The sequence below is a fragment of the Peromyscus eremicus genome, chromosome 22 (assembly GCF_949786415.1).
Source record: "Peromyscus eremicus chromosome 22, PerEre_H2_v1, whole genome shotgun sequence".
Lineage (NCBI taxonomy): Eukaryota > Metazoa > Chordata > Mammalia > Rodentia > Cricetidae > Peromyscus > Peromyscus eremicus.
Genome location: NC_081437.1, coordinates 23410674 through 23427081, shown reverse-complemented (window position 1 = coordinate 23427081; position 16408 = coordinate 23410674). Strand labels below are relative to the sequence as shown.

Sequence of the window (16408 nt, the reverse complement as noted above, 5' to 3'; positions counted from 1 at the left end):
CTACCCTCGACCTCCCCACCCTAACCTCCAGCTCTGTCTGCCTTAGGGCCATACTGAAACCTCTCAGGGTTTCCATAGAGAACTTCCAGGAACTGCTCTCTGGGAGGAAGGGCCTGGTGGCCTCCAAGTTGTGAGCTCTTCAGAAGCAGAGAGCAGGGACCAGGCTTAGGAGATCAATTTCTTCCCCCATCGTGACTTGAGCACCTACTGGACACAGGGTCCTAAGACACTCGGACCAAATATTTTAAGTATTGAGCTCTGCTGTGAGGGCCTTATGGTCAAAGATCTGCTAGACAGGATATCCACATTCTGTTGATGAGATAAATAGCCCATGGGGGAGGGGGTACTCTGGGTGGTCAGACCCCTGAAAGTGCCTGAACTTTTTTTTTTTTTTTTTTTTTTTTTGGTTTTTCGAGACAGGGTTTCTCTGTGTAGCTTTGTGCCTCTCCTGGAACTCACTTGGTAGCCCAGGCTGGCCTCGAACTCACAGAGATCGCCTGGCTCTGCCTCCCGAGTGCTGGGATTAAAGGCGTGCGCCACCACCGCCCCCGGCAGTGCCTGAACTTTGAAGAGCCCAAGGACTAGGCTGAATCCTAATCTTGGCCACTTTTTATACGATGACCTTGGACCAGTGGTATTTCACCCCTTCTGTAGTTTCCTCATTGGAACAGAGCTGGTACTGGCCAGTCAGAGAGTCATGGTGAGGAGCAGAGGTGCTAACAAAGGCTAGCTTCCACGATGCTGCTGCCATCACTGTCAAGGGCCCTGAGAGCAGAAAAGCCTGGAGTTGTAGCTTCATGTCTGTTGCCCTGGAAACAACAACAACAGTAACAACAACACAATTTAAGGGACAAAGGGTTTATTTCAGCTCAGTTAGGTGACAGTCCGTCACTGCAGGGTCTTGGAGCAGCTGGCCTCACCACACCCACAATCAAGAGCAGAGAGAAATGAACGCATGTATGCTTGCTTGTTCTCAGCCCATTCTCTGTATGTACACAGTCTGGGATCAGCCCAGGGAATGGTGCCACCCACAGTGGGTGAGTCTTCCTACCTCCATCGTAGGAATCAAGACAATCTTCCAAAGACATACCCACAAGCCAACTTGATCTAGTCAGTCCCTCAGTTAGACTCTCTTCCCAGGAGATTCTAGATTGGGTTGTGTTGACAATGAAAAGGAACCATCACTCCTAGACTGTGCTCTGGCCAGTGGGCCTCCTTCCTTCCTTCCTTCCTCCCTCCCTTCCTTCCTTCCTTCCTTCCTCCCTTCCTTCCTTCTTACACTCCACCTTCCACATTCCCAGCTGCAGCCCCAGACTCCACACAGAGGGGAAGGAGAAGCAGCAGAATTCAGGCCATGCCTGGGCCCTAACCACCTCTCTGAGCCCAGAAGTGTTCAGCGCCACAATACACTAGTGGCCCACTTGCCTCCCACAAGACAGAGTGAAGTAAAAGCAGCTTTACTCATGGTGAGGAGTGACCATGTCAGCCGCCGTCACCAAGAAAGGCCAAGTGTATAGGGGGGTGTGAGGAGGACTCTCAGGGGCTGAGAGCAGGAGGAAGGCTTCTTAGAAGAAGGCAGTATAGGAGAGGTGGGATTCACACAACCAGCCTCACATCAACACAGGAGGACTGCTGAACCAGGGCAAAGCATGAAAGTGGTCTTCATGGACATTTGGTTCACCCAAAACTGTTCTACAGTTAAATTTATTGGTGTTTTTTTTTTTAAATGGTCAGTGGCAAAATAAACGAACCAAAATAACAAGAAAGGAAGCAGAGGCTGAGAATGGCCTCAGACATTGACCTTGAGCCAACATATAATGACATCCAAGACCAAGCTACTATGCACATGGGCTAGATTTCACCCTGACCTGGGAACTGCTTACAGGTGTCCAGGGCCACCTCCAGAGGGCACAAGAGCAGGAGATACTGAATTCTCAGCCAATAGAGGTTGGCAAAGGTGTTGTGCCTCTGACTCCCTGTCCATGGCTTCCTGGTCCCACCCCACCTTCAGGGGATGGGTCCCCATCCCTGGCACAGACTCGGAACTTCCTAGGGCATCTCTCCGCTTTTTGGTCTCTTCCCACCTGCACCCTGGCTAGTCTGTTCTCAAAAAGCACGACTTGGCTGTCCCATCTCTGCATCCTACCTCAGCACTTAGCCGAGTGCCTGGTACGAAGTCAGAGGTGCTAGAGGAACGTTGATTCAGCTAATCGATTATAGCAAGCGAAGAGGATGAAGGCATGCCTGTCACACCCGTTTTCCACCTGATCTTCTTGAGACTGACAAAGTGTCACAGCCTTCTGGGGTGCCTGCTTCCTGCCCAGCCTCCCCAGGTGCCCAGGTTTCCTCTGCCAGAGGTCAGTGTCTTCTTCCAGGACTGAGCTCCCAAACAATATCAGCCTCCCGCTCTCTGGCTCAGGCTGGTGGTGGAGTCCTTGTTAGCGACCCAGTGCAGGTGGGGAAGCTGGAGAGGGAGGAAGAGCTGTTGTTAGAGGTAGTGCCCGCGGCTTGTCCATCCCTTGATGCTGCTTCCCCAGAAACCCTAAGAGGAGAGTTCATGAAGTTCCCCCTCAGATGTCCCATGGACCCTGATCCTTGACCCCAGAAGCCCAGGGGATCATCGATATGAGAAACAAAAAGAATAGTGTGTGGCCTGGGAAGAACGGGGCTCTGTCACTGACCTGGATGGCCTTGACAAATTATCCAACCCTTCAGCTTAGTTTCCTTCCCTGGAAATCCTGGCCAACTGCCTTCCAGAACTCACCATCCATGATGCTAGCATCAGCTAGGCAGGCCACGGTGCCAGGCCTGAATGCAACCCTTGACTGCCATTCACTAGCGGTGCATGTGGGGGAACGAGGGAGCGGGGGAGGTGTTATGAAAATCTTCTCTGCCTCCACCTCCACCTTCACCACCTCCACCACCATCTCCACCTTCACCTCCTCCACCTCCACCTCCTCCACCTCCACCTCCACCACCATCACCTCCTCCACCACCACTATCTCCACTACCACCTCCACCTCCTCCATCTCCTCCACCTCCTCCACCATCACCTCCACCTCCACCTCCTCCACCACCTCCTCCACCTCCACTACCTTCACCTCCACCTCCACCTCCTCCACCACCTCCTCCACCACCTCCTCCACCACCTCCTCCACCTCCTCCACCACCTCCTCCACCACCTCCTCCACCTCCCCCACCACCTCCTCCACCTCCACCTCCTCCACCACCTCCTCCACCTCCACCTCCTCCACCACCTCCTCCACCTCTTCCACCACCTCCACCACCACTACCTCCACCTCCACCTCCTCCACCACCTCCACCTCCACCTCCACCTCCACCTCCACCTCCACCACCACCTCCACCACCACCTCCACCACCGAGCCCCACAACTAGGTAGTATCTGGAGGCAAAGGAGCAAAAGGACAGAAGACTCAAGGGCCCTGAAGACAGGTTTCTAAGACTAGGAGTGGGGATGGAGATCTGGGTACCGTGGGGCTTGGCAAGCAGTCAGAGACCTGGGACCAACAAGACTTCTCCTTGGCAGCTGCCTCCCCGCAATCCTGGGAAGCTGCTGTGAAGGGAGGCTGTCTAGGGGAGCTGGGATTTGAACCTCTGGCTGCCCCCCACCACCTGCTTCAGCTGAGGCACTGTTACTACTCAAAGCGAGCCAGGAAGGCTCATCCATACTCTTCCTCTCCCATGCATTTGAACAGTGCAGACCAAGACTGTGATCTGATCATGCAGCCAGAGACCCAGTCATTGCTTTGGGCACCAAAGAATCCCCTTGGCCCTTGGGTAACTGCCACTGAGACCACTGCTGTGTCTTTGGTTTGGGGCTAGAGGTTGTGGCTCCTATGAGAGTCTAGCACCCCAGGTTCGGAGGGGCCTAAGAACATCTCCCCTAGCCTCTTCATATCCCATGAAAGGCACTCAGAGCCCAGGGAAGATCAGGTCTTGCCTGTGGCCATGTAGTATAGCTAGCTGTCCATCTGGCCATAAAGACACAGGCCACAGGTCTATATCATGACACCTGGTACAGTAGGTGGCCTAAGACAAATGCCACAGGCCTGAGGTCAGTCAGCCTTCCCAGGATCCCCAGCTGTCCTTCCATGTAGCAGTCTCCCAGAGCCTCACACTACATCCAGCCTCCCTATCTTCAACCTGTTCCAACCTCAGAGATTTATGCAGAGGCAGCTCTGTGCCAAGCTGCTTCCCAGGCGTGAGGAGGGCATAAGGCACAAAAGACACACATGTGCCCGCCCTGGAGTAGCTCACAGTTTAGTCCTGAACACAAAGGCATCACACACACTGTATCCATTCCATCTCCTTCCTCCGCTTCCTCCTTTCCCTTCCCCATTCCTTCCTCAACCCCTGAGTTCTCTGCTCCCCTCTAGGTCAGGCCTGAGCACTTGTCAACATAGGTCCTCCTATGCTGAGGACCCCCAGTAAAGCCCCCTGCTCCCAATCTCCCACAGCCACGCCCACTCCCCCTCTACCCAGGGATGTGAGGAAATTTACAATGGTATCTCTTTGGGCATTTGTCCCTTCCCCAACTCAGAGCTGCCAAGGGCTCCTGCATTGTCTTCCAGGTAAGAGTCTTGCTCTGCACATGTTAACCCTTGCCCACCCAAACAACTCTCACTTTTCAATCAAACTTCCTGCTGCAGGAACATCAGGAAGATTTTGTTGTTGTTAGATTTTTTTTTTTTTTTTGCCATTTTGACTAGGCCCACACAATGGTGCATGCTGGTAGTCCCAGCACTCAGGAGGCTGAGGCAGAAGAATCACTTGAGCCTTAGGTGTCCCAAGCCAGCAATGTGGTAAGACCCTGCCTAATAATATAAATTGTTATTGTTACTATTATTAATGTATTTCTACCTCTAAAAGTAGTAGAGGGCTGGGTATATAGCTCAATGGTAGAACATTTGCTCAGCATGTGCAAGGCCCTTGGATCAACCCTCAGTACTATAAAAAAATAATCATAATGGATGTTTTGTAGAACATGTAAAACAGTGTGAAAAGGAAATTAAAATCAATAATAAGCTCATTATTTATGGATAAACTCTGTGAGCTCTCTGTTACATCTCTAGCTCTTTCCCTGTGTGTATGCATATGCACCTTTCGTCTTTATAGATTTAGGATAGGATCCCACTATACAGAAAGCATTGTGCCTACTGTTTTTTGACATAATACAGTGGTTTTCTATGTAATTAAGAGACTCCTCAGGAATAGCACTTTAATGGCTGCGCAGTATTCCACCCCATAAATATACCTTAATATGTTTAACTAAACCTTATTGGTGAACATTTGGAGTGTTTACAATTTTTCACAATGAAAATGCTGCTATAAACATCCATGTTCATAAATCTTTGCTCCGATCTCTGGTTATTTTCCCAGCAGAGATTCCTAGAAGTGGTACCACCGGGTCCTGGGTAGATGCATTTCTAAGGATCTTGCTGTGTATATGAAACTACTTCCCTGGGAGACTCTGCTGGTCCCTACACATTGGTGACAGTGCCACCAGGGCCATTTTCTCTGCCCCTAATGTTTCTTCTTGTACATCTTAACTTCAACAGCTCCCCCTATGGGAAACTTCAACTCTTCAGAGATCAGGACAAATGCCACCTCTTTGTAGTTCTCCCTGACACCCCAGCTGGGGTTCTTCACCTCCGTCCCTCCTTCTGCTCGGTATCTTAATCACTCCTCAAATTAGCCAACTCTGTCATATCTCTCAGTAGTTAGTGTTGTAATTACCTTTGCTTTGGGGAAAACAAGGAACCTTTCAAGTGTTCCACCGTAGGTTTTCATCTGATTTACTTGCATGTGGACAGTGTCTTGAGATCAAGGACCTGGGTTTGGTCATCTGGTCTACCTCTCCTGGCTGTATTTCCCAAGCTAGAGTGTAGCCCAACCACAAGCCAGCCTTGAGTTGAAGGGCATTTTTAACCTTGCCTTTACTGTTCCTTGGCCTGGGGGAATGGACAAGGCTGCACCCCTCTGCAGCATTGGGGAAGGCAGAGAGGATAGACCAGGATATTCAATTCCTCACTCTGCCAGTGACTTGTGGCATGGATCTGGTCCTCTGCTTCTCTCTAGGCCTTAGTTTACTCCTCTGAAAAATGGGTAAGTTGAACCACCCAAACCCTCACACTGCAGCACAAACCCCTCTTGAGGACCCTGCTTGAAGCCTCTGCTCTAGACCTATGAGGCCCCTGGACAAAGCTAGCCTTGGGGGGTGGATGGCCCAAAGGAGCTGGGCCCTGAGGCAGGCCTGGCTGCAGGCCAGACTGTGTCTGCAGACACTGGCCTTGGCTGCCGCAGGGATTTTCCATGACACCAGCACCCTCCCTCTCAACTCCCCCGTTCCACGTGGGCCTGGGAGGTTGGGGGCGGGGCACTGGAGCTCTTCTGCCTAAGAGGTCGCCAGTCAGTCACAGGGACAGACACCTGTGGGTGGGAGACAGCTCGAGAGTGAGGGGGAAGCCAGGGAGTCAAGAAGGGTCCGTGAGACAGAGCTGCTGCTGCAGAGTGAGGGGCAGGCGTTGAAAATGGAGATGCTGGGATGGGACGAAGAGGCCCTGGGAAGGGGCAGGGCGGAGAGACGACGAGATGGACGCCTTGTTGCAGAACTGTCCTTCCCAGGAGTTCTGGCCTGGAGGGTGACAAACCCCAGACCCAGTTCTGCATGCTCATCCCCATCCCCGCCCAAGTCCTTAGAACCCTGGTGGCTTCTCAGACCTAGCTTTTGGCTGAGCCGGGCCTACAGCAGTGGGATGCCTTTGGAGCCTAGAGTCGGCTTCGTTTTGAGGGGAAGGGGTCAGAGCAAGGGCCAGGGCTGTGAGTCAACAAAAGATCCTAAGATGGCTGACCCTCCTGGAAATTAAGAATTTGCAGGGAGGCATTTGGGGGTCACCATCACAGACCGCACAGACTCCAGAGCCTTTACCTTCTGGAACTTTGACTTTCTGGATAGAACAGCAATTGCTAATCAGCTGCCCAACCCCCTCCTTACCCCTCGCCAGGCCCTGTGCACGACACCAAAGGGACTTGCCACTCTGTGGACTCCACCATGGAGAGAGGACGCAAAAAAGGAGGGCATGAGCAAGGCCCTCCTGGTACTTTGAGGAAGTCCTAGAAGCTTCTTAGACAAGATGGTGTCTGAGGGGATCTTCCAGAGGAGAGGAGAGCACACACACACACTCTCTACAATGTCCACTAGGCCAGCTGCCCCTCCCGGTGCCCTCAGAGCAGGGCCTGGGTACCAGCGCCACACACCTTCCATCTCATCTCCTTTCACACACCCATTCAGCTCCACATTGCTGCTGTCCCCAGACCTGCAGCCCTTCAGGAGTCACAGCCCCAAAAGTCACCTTTTCCCGGTGCCCGTGGCTCAAGCCTGACTGCCCCTTTCCACCCACAGGCAAGCGGCCCTTCAGGGATCCCTTCTCCAACCTGCTGGAGTAGGCCCTCCCCAGAGCCCCACACTGCCCTCCTTCTGCTCAACAAGCCCAGGCCGCACCCCCTTCCAGGCCATCCCCTCTTCCCCGACCCCTCGTTTCCGGCTTCAACCCAGTGTGCAAAGCCTTCGGGTGTCTTACACCCCAGGTCACCTCATTCATCTTCCCCTTGGGACAGACATTAGCCCTAGCCAGGGCCGTATTTACTCAAGATAAGCGAGTCTGCTAAGAGACAGAGTACAGCCAGGAACCGCCAAGGTTCTAATCGGCCCAGGGATGGGGATCAGAGGCTCAGAGTCAGAGAATGGCCTAGAAGAAGGACCTCAGAAGTTCTTGATGTAACAGAGGAGTGCTTCCCAAACTATGCTCAGAAGAACCCTTGTTTATCAATACGCACTGTAAGAAAAACGTTCCACGGCCAAATATGTGAGAAACATATAACACATTCTCCACCTCTGCACAGGAACACGGACTAGTATGACCCTGTGACAATGAAGTCACATGATGAAAAATCCTGCTTAGTCCCTATTTTCCCCAATTTAATTGAGCCAAAAACCCCTTTTCTTATCCGACCCTTAACATACCATGGCACTGGTATTTGAGGAAATGAACCTTTAAGAAATACTGATCAGCCGGGCGGTGGTGGCGCACGCCTTTAATCCCAGCACTCGGGAGGCAGAGCCAGGTGGATCTCTGTGAGTTCGAGGCCAGCCTGGGCTACCAAGTGAGTTCCAGGAGAGGCGCAAAGCTACACAGAGAAACCCTGTCTCGAAAAAAAAACCAAAAAAAAAAAAAAAAAAAAAAAAATACTGATCATACAGCGTAGGTGTTGAGAGGAACGTCAATGGGTGTGCAATCTTGGGGGCCCAAATATATTCACAGTCACATCTCAAGTCTACTAGTTCACCAAATCTCCACAACAACTATATGAGGTCCATACTTCACTGTACCCATTTCATAGACGAGGAAGTTGAGGCTCTGTGGCTCCCGGAACCTGGCCAAGGTGAAGAGCTGTTGGGCTGCAGAGCCTGTGGTCTTTGTGTGTCCCTGAACTGCAGACTCCCTGCCTATCTGCAGCATTTCCAACGTACAAGGATAACTTCATCCTGTCTCACAGAATCAATTATCCCATGCTCATCTGAAGTTCTGATTGACAGGTGGGTTCTTAATTGATTTCCATGGGGGAAATAAACTAATTAGAGTCTTAACAATCATCTACAGTGGCGCCTGTTCTGCGTAGTAAAACAGCGCATTTGATCAACACTTCACAAATGGAATCTTTGATCCTGTGAGTGGGTGGGTGAACAGAGCAAACACTAAATGACATTCAGAACAGAAAAAAAAAAATAGGTAGGGTAGGAACCAGGGGTGGGGGAAGGGACAGGCCAGGACACAAAGCTAGTCCTCGCCAAGCTCAGGGCAGACCCTAGCCTCCTGCCTTCCAATTCCCCACACTTTGCTCTACTGAAGCTGTGGCCAGGGGCCCACCTCGGGGCCAGCTAGGCCAAGGGTAGGAGGCGGGCAGCAAGCTCACACACTCCCAAGGCCAGTGGGGAGCAGGTGGCCAAGACCAGGCTATTACCAAGCGTTTACAGCTCTGCTTTGAGTACAGGGAGCCAGGCCACTGGGAGAAGAGACCAGTAAGGGGGGACTAGGGGAGGGACAACCCCTCCAGGCCCCACAGGTCTCTAGAAGCCAGAGCTACAACCAATGTCTGAGTCCTTAACACCAGGAAGAAAACAGAGGCCTGAGGCTTCCAATGCCATCTTTTAGCTTCCTGCTGCCCTAAAATATTTATACTAATAATTAACATTTATGTCCAGCCATGGCTTCCTTAGTCAAATTCTTTTTTAAAAGAGTTTTATTTTTTTAATTACATATACTCTGTGTGTGTGTGTGTGTGTGTGTGTGTGTGTGTGTGTGTGTTCTATGGTGTATGTGTAGAACTTGTATGTGTAACACTCTGAGGAACTTGTGGGGGGTTGGTTCTTCTTTCTTTTTTTTTTTTTTTTTTTTTGGTTTTTTGAGACAGGGTTTCTCTGTGTAGCTTTGCACCTTTTCCTGGAACTCACTTGGTAGCCCACGCTGGCCTTGAACTCACAGAGATCCGCCTGTCTCTGCCTCCCGAGTGCTGGGATTAAAGGCGTGCGCCACGTGGGTCCTAGGAATCAAGCTCAGGTCACTGGGGTCGGCAGCAAATGCCTTTCCCCACTGAGCCATCTTGCGGATCCCAGTGGCTTCTGTGCCCCTAGTCAGTCCCAGACTCACCTCTTAGTGAAGTTGCTTCCCCTGACGACTCGCCAGCCCTGGCTGTGACTGAGTGGGTAGAGCTCCGGCCACACCTGAACATGTTCAGCAGCGGCCAGAACGCAGTTTTAGAAGCGAGTGTCCTGGGCACTTACAGCCTGCTCACGGCACTTAGCAGCTGCAGGTCTGGAGCATGTTGCTTTCTCTTTCTGCTCCTCTGTGGCTTATCCATACAACACCAGGACCGGACCAAATGACCACTAAGCGCCTTTATTTACATCTGTGGTGGATTCAGGGTGGGAGACGGGAGAGGAGGAGAGTCCTGGAGGGTGCTCAGAGAGACCACCACCAGAGTCTGTGTTCAGGATATGAGTTCTGGCTGTTTGGCCCACCAGGTACTGGGAGAAGGTACCCAAAGCATTAGCCCCAGAGAGTAGCCCCTGTGTGTGTTGGTACCCAGAGGAAATGGCAGAGCCCCTCCTAACCAGAGGCTTGAGGAGGCAGCAATGGGTAATTCTTTTTACCTTCTCCCTTAACCAAACTAGGCACAATGCTGCCCCGCTGCAGGGGGACAGGGTTGGCCAAACTCCCAGTGACTTCCCAGAAGTCCAGGGTCCCCTGGGACTGACTCCACCCTAGCTGGCAGTCCTCCAAGCAAGGCACCCACGTCAGCAGGTCCTCGTGGCTCCTTTGCCCTTTCACCCAGTGACAATAAGGCAGACAAAGGGATGGGCATGCTCACCCTCGTCCCCAAGACGAAGAGCGTCTGTCTCCAGGGCATCTCCCGGGCAGTACCCTCCCATTTCTACTGTGCTTCATCTGGCTTGAGACAGGGCCTCAGGCTGAGGCTTCACATGGACTGGGCTTCCCTCTGGGCCTCAGTTTCCCTTCCTGACATGCAGTGGCGTGAATACAGAGTCAGAAATGCCTAGTGGCCACAGCCACCTCAAAAGGCCCCTCCCAACTTCTCAATCCCAGCTGTAAAACAGAAGTCAGTCACGGGAGTGACCTTGGGGGACGTTAGTGAGGGCAAAGGTAAATTTTTATCCTAAGGGTGAGAGTTTTTGATTAGGTGACCCTGACTTGTTGTAGGGAGTGAGGGCCAGCCTGGCCATCAGCCCCAAAGGTCAGGCACTGGCTCCGCCCCTGGTAGGAACCTCTGGTCAGGCCTGGATGAGTCACTCGATTTAAGAGTCACCAAGTTGGGGGTGTACTTATGGTTCAAAGTAAGCTCTGAGCACCACCCCTCTTGGGGGTAGGGAGCTGGGCAGAAGCAGAAGGATGAATGGGGAGGAAGCACCGTGGGGGAGGGGCGGGTAGCTGCACCTCTGGGTGCCAGGTGAGGCTCCAGGGCAGTGCCTGAGGGCCATGGCCAGCAGGGTGAAGCAGAGAATGCCAAGCAGGTGGGCACTAGGTTTTCCTGAAAAGCTGTGGTCTTTAACGGAACCCAGGGCAAGTTGGTAAGCGGTCGAGGGCCATATGAAAGGGTTCCTTCATCTGGTGGTGGCTATGGATGGCTCCTCCCACAGGGCCCTGCTTCTTGGCCTGTGTTCTCAGGTGCTTTCCCAAGGGCCCCTGTCAGTTCTGCACTCTACAGGTTCCAGAAGACATCCCCCCTCCTAAGCATTTGTCTCCTTTACTCCCTGGGGCAGATCTGATAGGTCCCCAGGACATGGAATAGCAGTTTTAGGTCCCCACCCAGCCCCCAAGTGCAGACAAGGCAAATGAGCCCAGAGACAGAAAGAGATTCGCCCAGTGTCACACAGCTGGGGCCGTATGCACGTTCTGCCCTGCCCGTGGAAATCTGCCCCCAGTGTCCTGTGGGGGTCCATATAGTGTGTGCTGCTGGTCTGGGGGAGGGGGAAGAACAGGACAAGAAGCCACTCTAGCTGATGGTTGGTTGTCTAGCTGCCCGGCTGTCGAGGTGAGTTGTGGTCTGGCTGTGGGGCCAAGCTGGCGGGCACAATCTGTTCTCACACTGCCAGGGTGCAGACAGGCCAGGCACAGGCCCCGTGGCTCAACCGCTCAACTGTGCAGCCTCTGGCAGATGAAGGGACACAGTCACTGGCTAGATGCCGCACCGGGGGGCAGGGTGGGGCAGGGGAGCCATTCTAAGGAGTCCTGAAGCCTTCACACCCCAAACATCTGTTCCTAGACCTCTCTGAGCTTTAGGATTCTGATGGCCCTAGGCTGGCAGAGATGGTTCTACTGGAAAGCAGCTGCTCCCAAGCCTGGAGATCTCCTGGAAACATGAGAGTTCTCTGCCACCTCCTTCATTATTAATCAGGGAACTATTGTTGGGCATTTGAGATGGGCCAGGCTCTAGGCTAAGTGCATCACATACATCATCTCACTTATTCCCCCAAAGTTCTGGCTGCATGTGACATATTTAGCCCCATTTTACAGATGGGAAAACTTGCAAAGCTCATAACATCCCGGCTTGAAATGTAGTTGTGAAGTGTATTTGGGACTCCCTTGGAAGGCAGAAGTTAGAGGGGACCATTATAGTTTCACCAGGGCTCCCTCCCAAGTTGATGTTTAGTTTTATATAGTTGGGGGCCCTAGAGGTCACAGATGAGCCTTCTCAGAACCACCCAAATAAAGCACTAGGAGGAATTCAGGAAGACTGCCTGAAAGAAGCAGTGTTTAGTTGAGATTCCCTACGAGTCAGAAAAGAGGAAAACTTGGAAACCCTGCCCACATTCTTTCAATCTCATAATTATCTCAATAAAAGCTGAAGTGTTTATGCTCTCTGGTCTGATTGGAGAAATGAGTGCCCAGAACAGAAGATTTCATTTTCAAATAAAGAGACATGATCAAAGACAGAAAGTCATTAGTTCAAGGTCACAAAGCCACAAGTAACGAGGCCAGAACTTGTGCTCAAGGCTTCTGGTTCCCATTCAGGGTCCTTTCTGCACCTCTCCCAGGCAGCCAGGAATATTTTGTTGTTATTGTTTTGAGAAGGGTCTACTCTGCGGCCCAGACTGCCTCTCCACCTCTCACTCTCCTGCCTCAGCCTCGCACACGCTGAGGCTACAGGCATGTACCACTACACCCAGCTCAGGGCAGAATTTCTGGTAGTCATTTGATGATCAGCTCAGAGGGGGTGGATTTGACTCTGCCTGGCTCACAGATGGGGAGAGTCCATGCAAAGCATGGAGGGTAGACACGGGAGAGGAGAGGACCGTAGAGATGGTCTAGCTGGTGACAGGAACACACCTGAAGGACACTCAGGACTCCTGCCTTGCCAAGGGCAATGTCCCACCCTCACAGGGACAGAGCCTACTTTTGGACCAAGTCCCATGGGCAGATCTCAGTCCCAGGCAGGGTGGAAAACCTGGAGTATGGGTTCATGCTACCGCGGTGGGGGAGGGCACTGCTAGGCCAGCAGCCCAGGGAAATTGCAAGGTCCCAGTGGCCATCACCCACCCCACCCTGCCCCACCCTGCCCCAATGAGCTTTGACTATAGGCAGGGAAATGGTCAAGAAGCAAGAAGCCATGCATGCCTCTGTTTCTCTCCCTCCACACTGCATCACCATATCAGAAGCCATTCCATCCCACCATCTCCCCTTATAACCATGGGCACCAAAGCCCACAGAGGACAGGGAGCATGGCAGAGCCCACAGGTATTAGACAGGAAGCCAGCTCTCAACTGCCTGCCTGCCATTCCCACACATCAGCCGCGGGTGGACAAACTTCCCAGCAAGTACCAGCAACCAGCTCCCCTCTCCCAGAGGCATGAGACATCCCGTGTTTTCAAGAAAACAGATTCAAGTTCAAACTCGGACTGCTAAAACTTCTGGACAGTGTGACCTGGAAAGTCGCTAACTCCTCTCCGCCTTCTGGGATTATCATCCAAGTGCTTCCGGTGTTACAAAGGGTTTGGCGCCCAAAGCGCGACAGGACACGGATGTGCCCGTGTGTTGAAAGGCAGGCTCAGTAGCCAGCTGCGGTGGCAGACATGGTGGTACATGTCTGTAACCCTAGCACTTGGAAGGCGGAGGCAGGAAGATCATTGTGAGTTCAAAACCAGCCTGGTCTACATATTCAGAGATGCAAGCTAACCACGGCTCCACAGCTAGCAAAGACAGAAGTGGGGGTGGGGGTTGGGGGAGGGCAGGTCAAGAACCTGCAAGGTGGGGAAGGAAGGGGCCAGGCAGAGGAGGAGGGACCCCCGCCAGGCCAGTCCCACAGTGTATGCTTTCTCTCTTCTCTCTCACAGGCTATGGTCACGCAGCGCCCAGCACGGACGGTGGCAAGGTGTTCTGCATGTTCTACGCGCTGCTGGGTATCCCGCTCACACTCGTCATGTTCCAGAGCCTAGGTGAGCGCATCAATACCATGGTGAAGTACCTGCTGCATCGTGCCAAGAAGGGGCTGGGCATGCGGCACCCCGAAGTGTCCATGGCCAACATGGTGCTCATCGGCTTCGTGTCGTGCATCAGCACGCTGTGCATTGGCGCCGCCGCCTTCTCCTACTATGAACGCTGGACCTTCTTCCAGGCCTATTATTACTGCTTCATCACGCTCACCACCATCGGCTTCGGCGACTACGTGGCGCTGCAGAAGGACCAGGCGCTGCAGACGCAGCCACAGTACGTGGCCTTCAGCTTCGTGTACATCCTCACGGGCCTCACGGTCATCGGCGCCTTCCTCAACCTCGTGGTGCTGCGGTTCATGACCATGAACGCCGAGGACGAGAAGCGTGACAAGGAGCACCGCGCACTGCTCACGCACAACGGCCAGGCGGGTGGCCTGGGGGGCCTGAGCTGCCTGAGCGGTAGCCTGAGCGACAGCATGCATCCCCGCGACCCGATCATGTGCCCGGCGGCCGCGGGTGTGGGCGTGGGTGGCAGCGGCTTCCGCAATGTCTACGCCGAGGTGCTGCACTTACAATCCATGTGCTCGTGCCTGTGGTACAAGAGCCGCGAGAAGCTGCAGTACTCCATCCCTATGATCATCCCGCGGGACCTCTCCACGTCAGACACGTGCGTGGAGCACAGCTTCTCGTCGCCGGGATGCGGTGGCCGCTACAGCGACACGCCCTCGCACCCCTGCCTGTGCAGCGGGACGCAGCGCTCGGCCATCAGCTCGGTGTCCACGGGCCTGCACAGCCTGGTTACCTTCCGCAGCCTCATGAAGCGCAGGAGTTCAGTGTGAACCACACGGCCAGGCCTGCAGCACCTGTGAGCCAGCGGGGTGGGGGTCCTGCCTGCAGAAGCCGCAGGAGGTGACCAGGAGGCCCCACCCAAAGACGCCTTCGGGCCCCGTGGGACGTCCCCAGCCCACCACCACCACCACCTCTATTCTTCTCCTAGCCCCTAATCTCCAACTGTGCGGGCTTGCACCAGCCAGCCGGAGACCGGGCTCTGAGGACCCCCGGAGCTCCCATCAGAGCCCGATCAATTCCGAGAAATGTGAAACTTGGGAGGTGGGGAGGTGGGGACCGCAGCCACTAAGAGCCTTTCAGAAATCTGAGAAGCTCCGCAGTCCTCAGAGGCCCTGCTGGGACCCAGAACCCTTACCTCCCGAGGGGACTTCTGTTCTCGGGTTTTTTGTTTGTTTGTTTGTTTTTTGTTTTCTGGTTTTGTTCTGTTCTTTTCTTTTTTTTTCATCTCTACTTATACCTCCCCTGGGTTCTCCAAAGCCCATGGTGTCTTTGTCCAGGTCACCCCCCACTCAATCCCACCTTGCTCTCTCATCTCCAGTCACGTCTCCCAGCCTTCCACTACCTTCTGTGTCTTTTTTTTTTTTTTTTTTTTTTTTTGCATGGCTATGCAGTTATGGAAGAAAAAAAAAAAAAGGAAATCCCAGTGGTCCCTAAAGCTAGTCCCCAGAGGGCAGGACAGGGAAAAAAAAAAAAAGTGGCAGGCCACAGGAGTTAGAGCAAAGTGAGCACAGAGACTGGCTTCCAACTCTGCAAGGTGGCGACATCCTTAGGTGAGCGACCTGGAGTCTGATGTCATGCTCAGGGCTCCGGGGAGACTCCAGCCTTAGGATTGCCCTTGGAATCTGAAACACAGACTCCCGCTTGCTGTCTGTCCCTGGCTGCTGTTACACGGGCTGCTCACCTATTCTTCCATTTATAGTGATTTTTTTTAGCACCGGAAACCCTGTCCTGCCTACATTCATTTGAGTGTACTAACACTCGGGTTAGGTCACCTGGGCAGTTCTTATGGCCATTTTTTTTTTTTTCAAAAGAGGAAAACAGGTAAAATTACTTGCCCCAGGTGATGCAAGTCTTGAAGGGGAACAAGAACCTGCAAGCTTGTTCCCAGCCCAAGTGCTCTTCTTTCTGGCCCAGCCTACTCTCAGAAGCAACGGGCAGCACCCTGGCCTGGTGTAGGCAGCTGGGGCTTAAACTAGAATCAGAGCCCCCTGTCAGAGCCCCTCTGCCATGGCTCTGCCTCTGCTACTCTTAGCCCAGAGACTGCGGCTCTAACTGGACCCTTGTCTCTGTTCACAAGCAGGGAAGTCCTTGGGACCGAGGTAAGCAGGACTGAGTCTCACGGACTAAAAGCCAGGAGTTGCAACTCTGAGAGTTCAGGGATTGGGCCCAGACAGCTGGCAGGCGTATCCTGGGACGTTATCCCTGGACTAGAAGCCAGGATGGGCACCTGCATCCTAAGTTGCTAGACTAAGGCTTCCACCATAGCCAGGAATGCCCCTCTAGGGGAGAGAATGTATTGGACTTTGGTAT

General features: G+C 53.2%; 1 protein-coding gene across 1 annotated transcript in view; it reads left to right on the top strand.

The window, feature by feature from the left end:
• Nucleotides 1–15468, top strand: part of Kcnk3 (potassium two pore domain channel subfamily K member 3) — a 36999-nt gene extending 21531 nt beyond the window's left edge. Inside the window, exon 2 of the mRNA XM_059248392.1 lies at nt 13931–15468. Within this exon, the coding sequence (XP_059104375.1) occupies nt 13931–14868 (938 nt within the window). The 3' untranslated portion in view covers nt 14869–15468. The remainder of the gene's footprint in view (nt 1–13930) is intronic.
• The last annotated feature ends 940 nt before the right edge of the window (nt 15469–16408 follow it).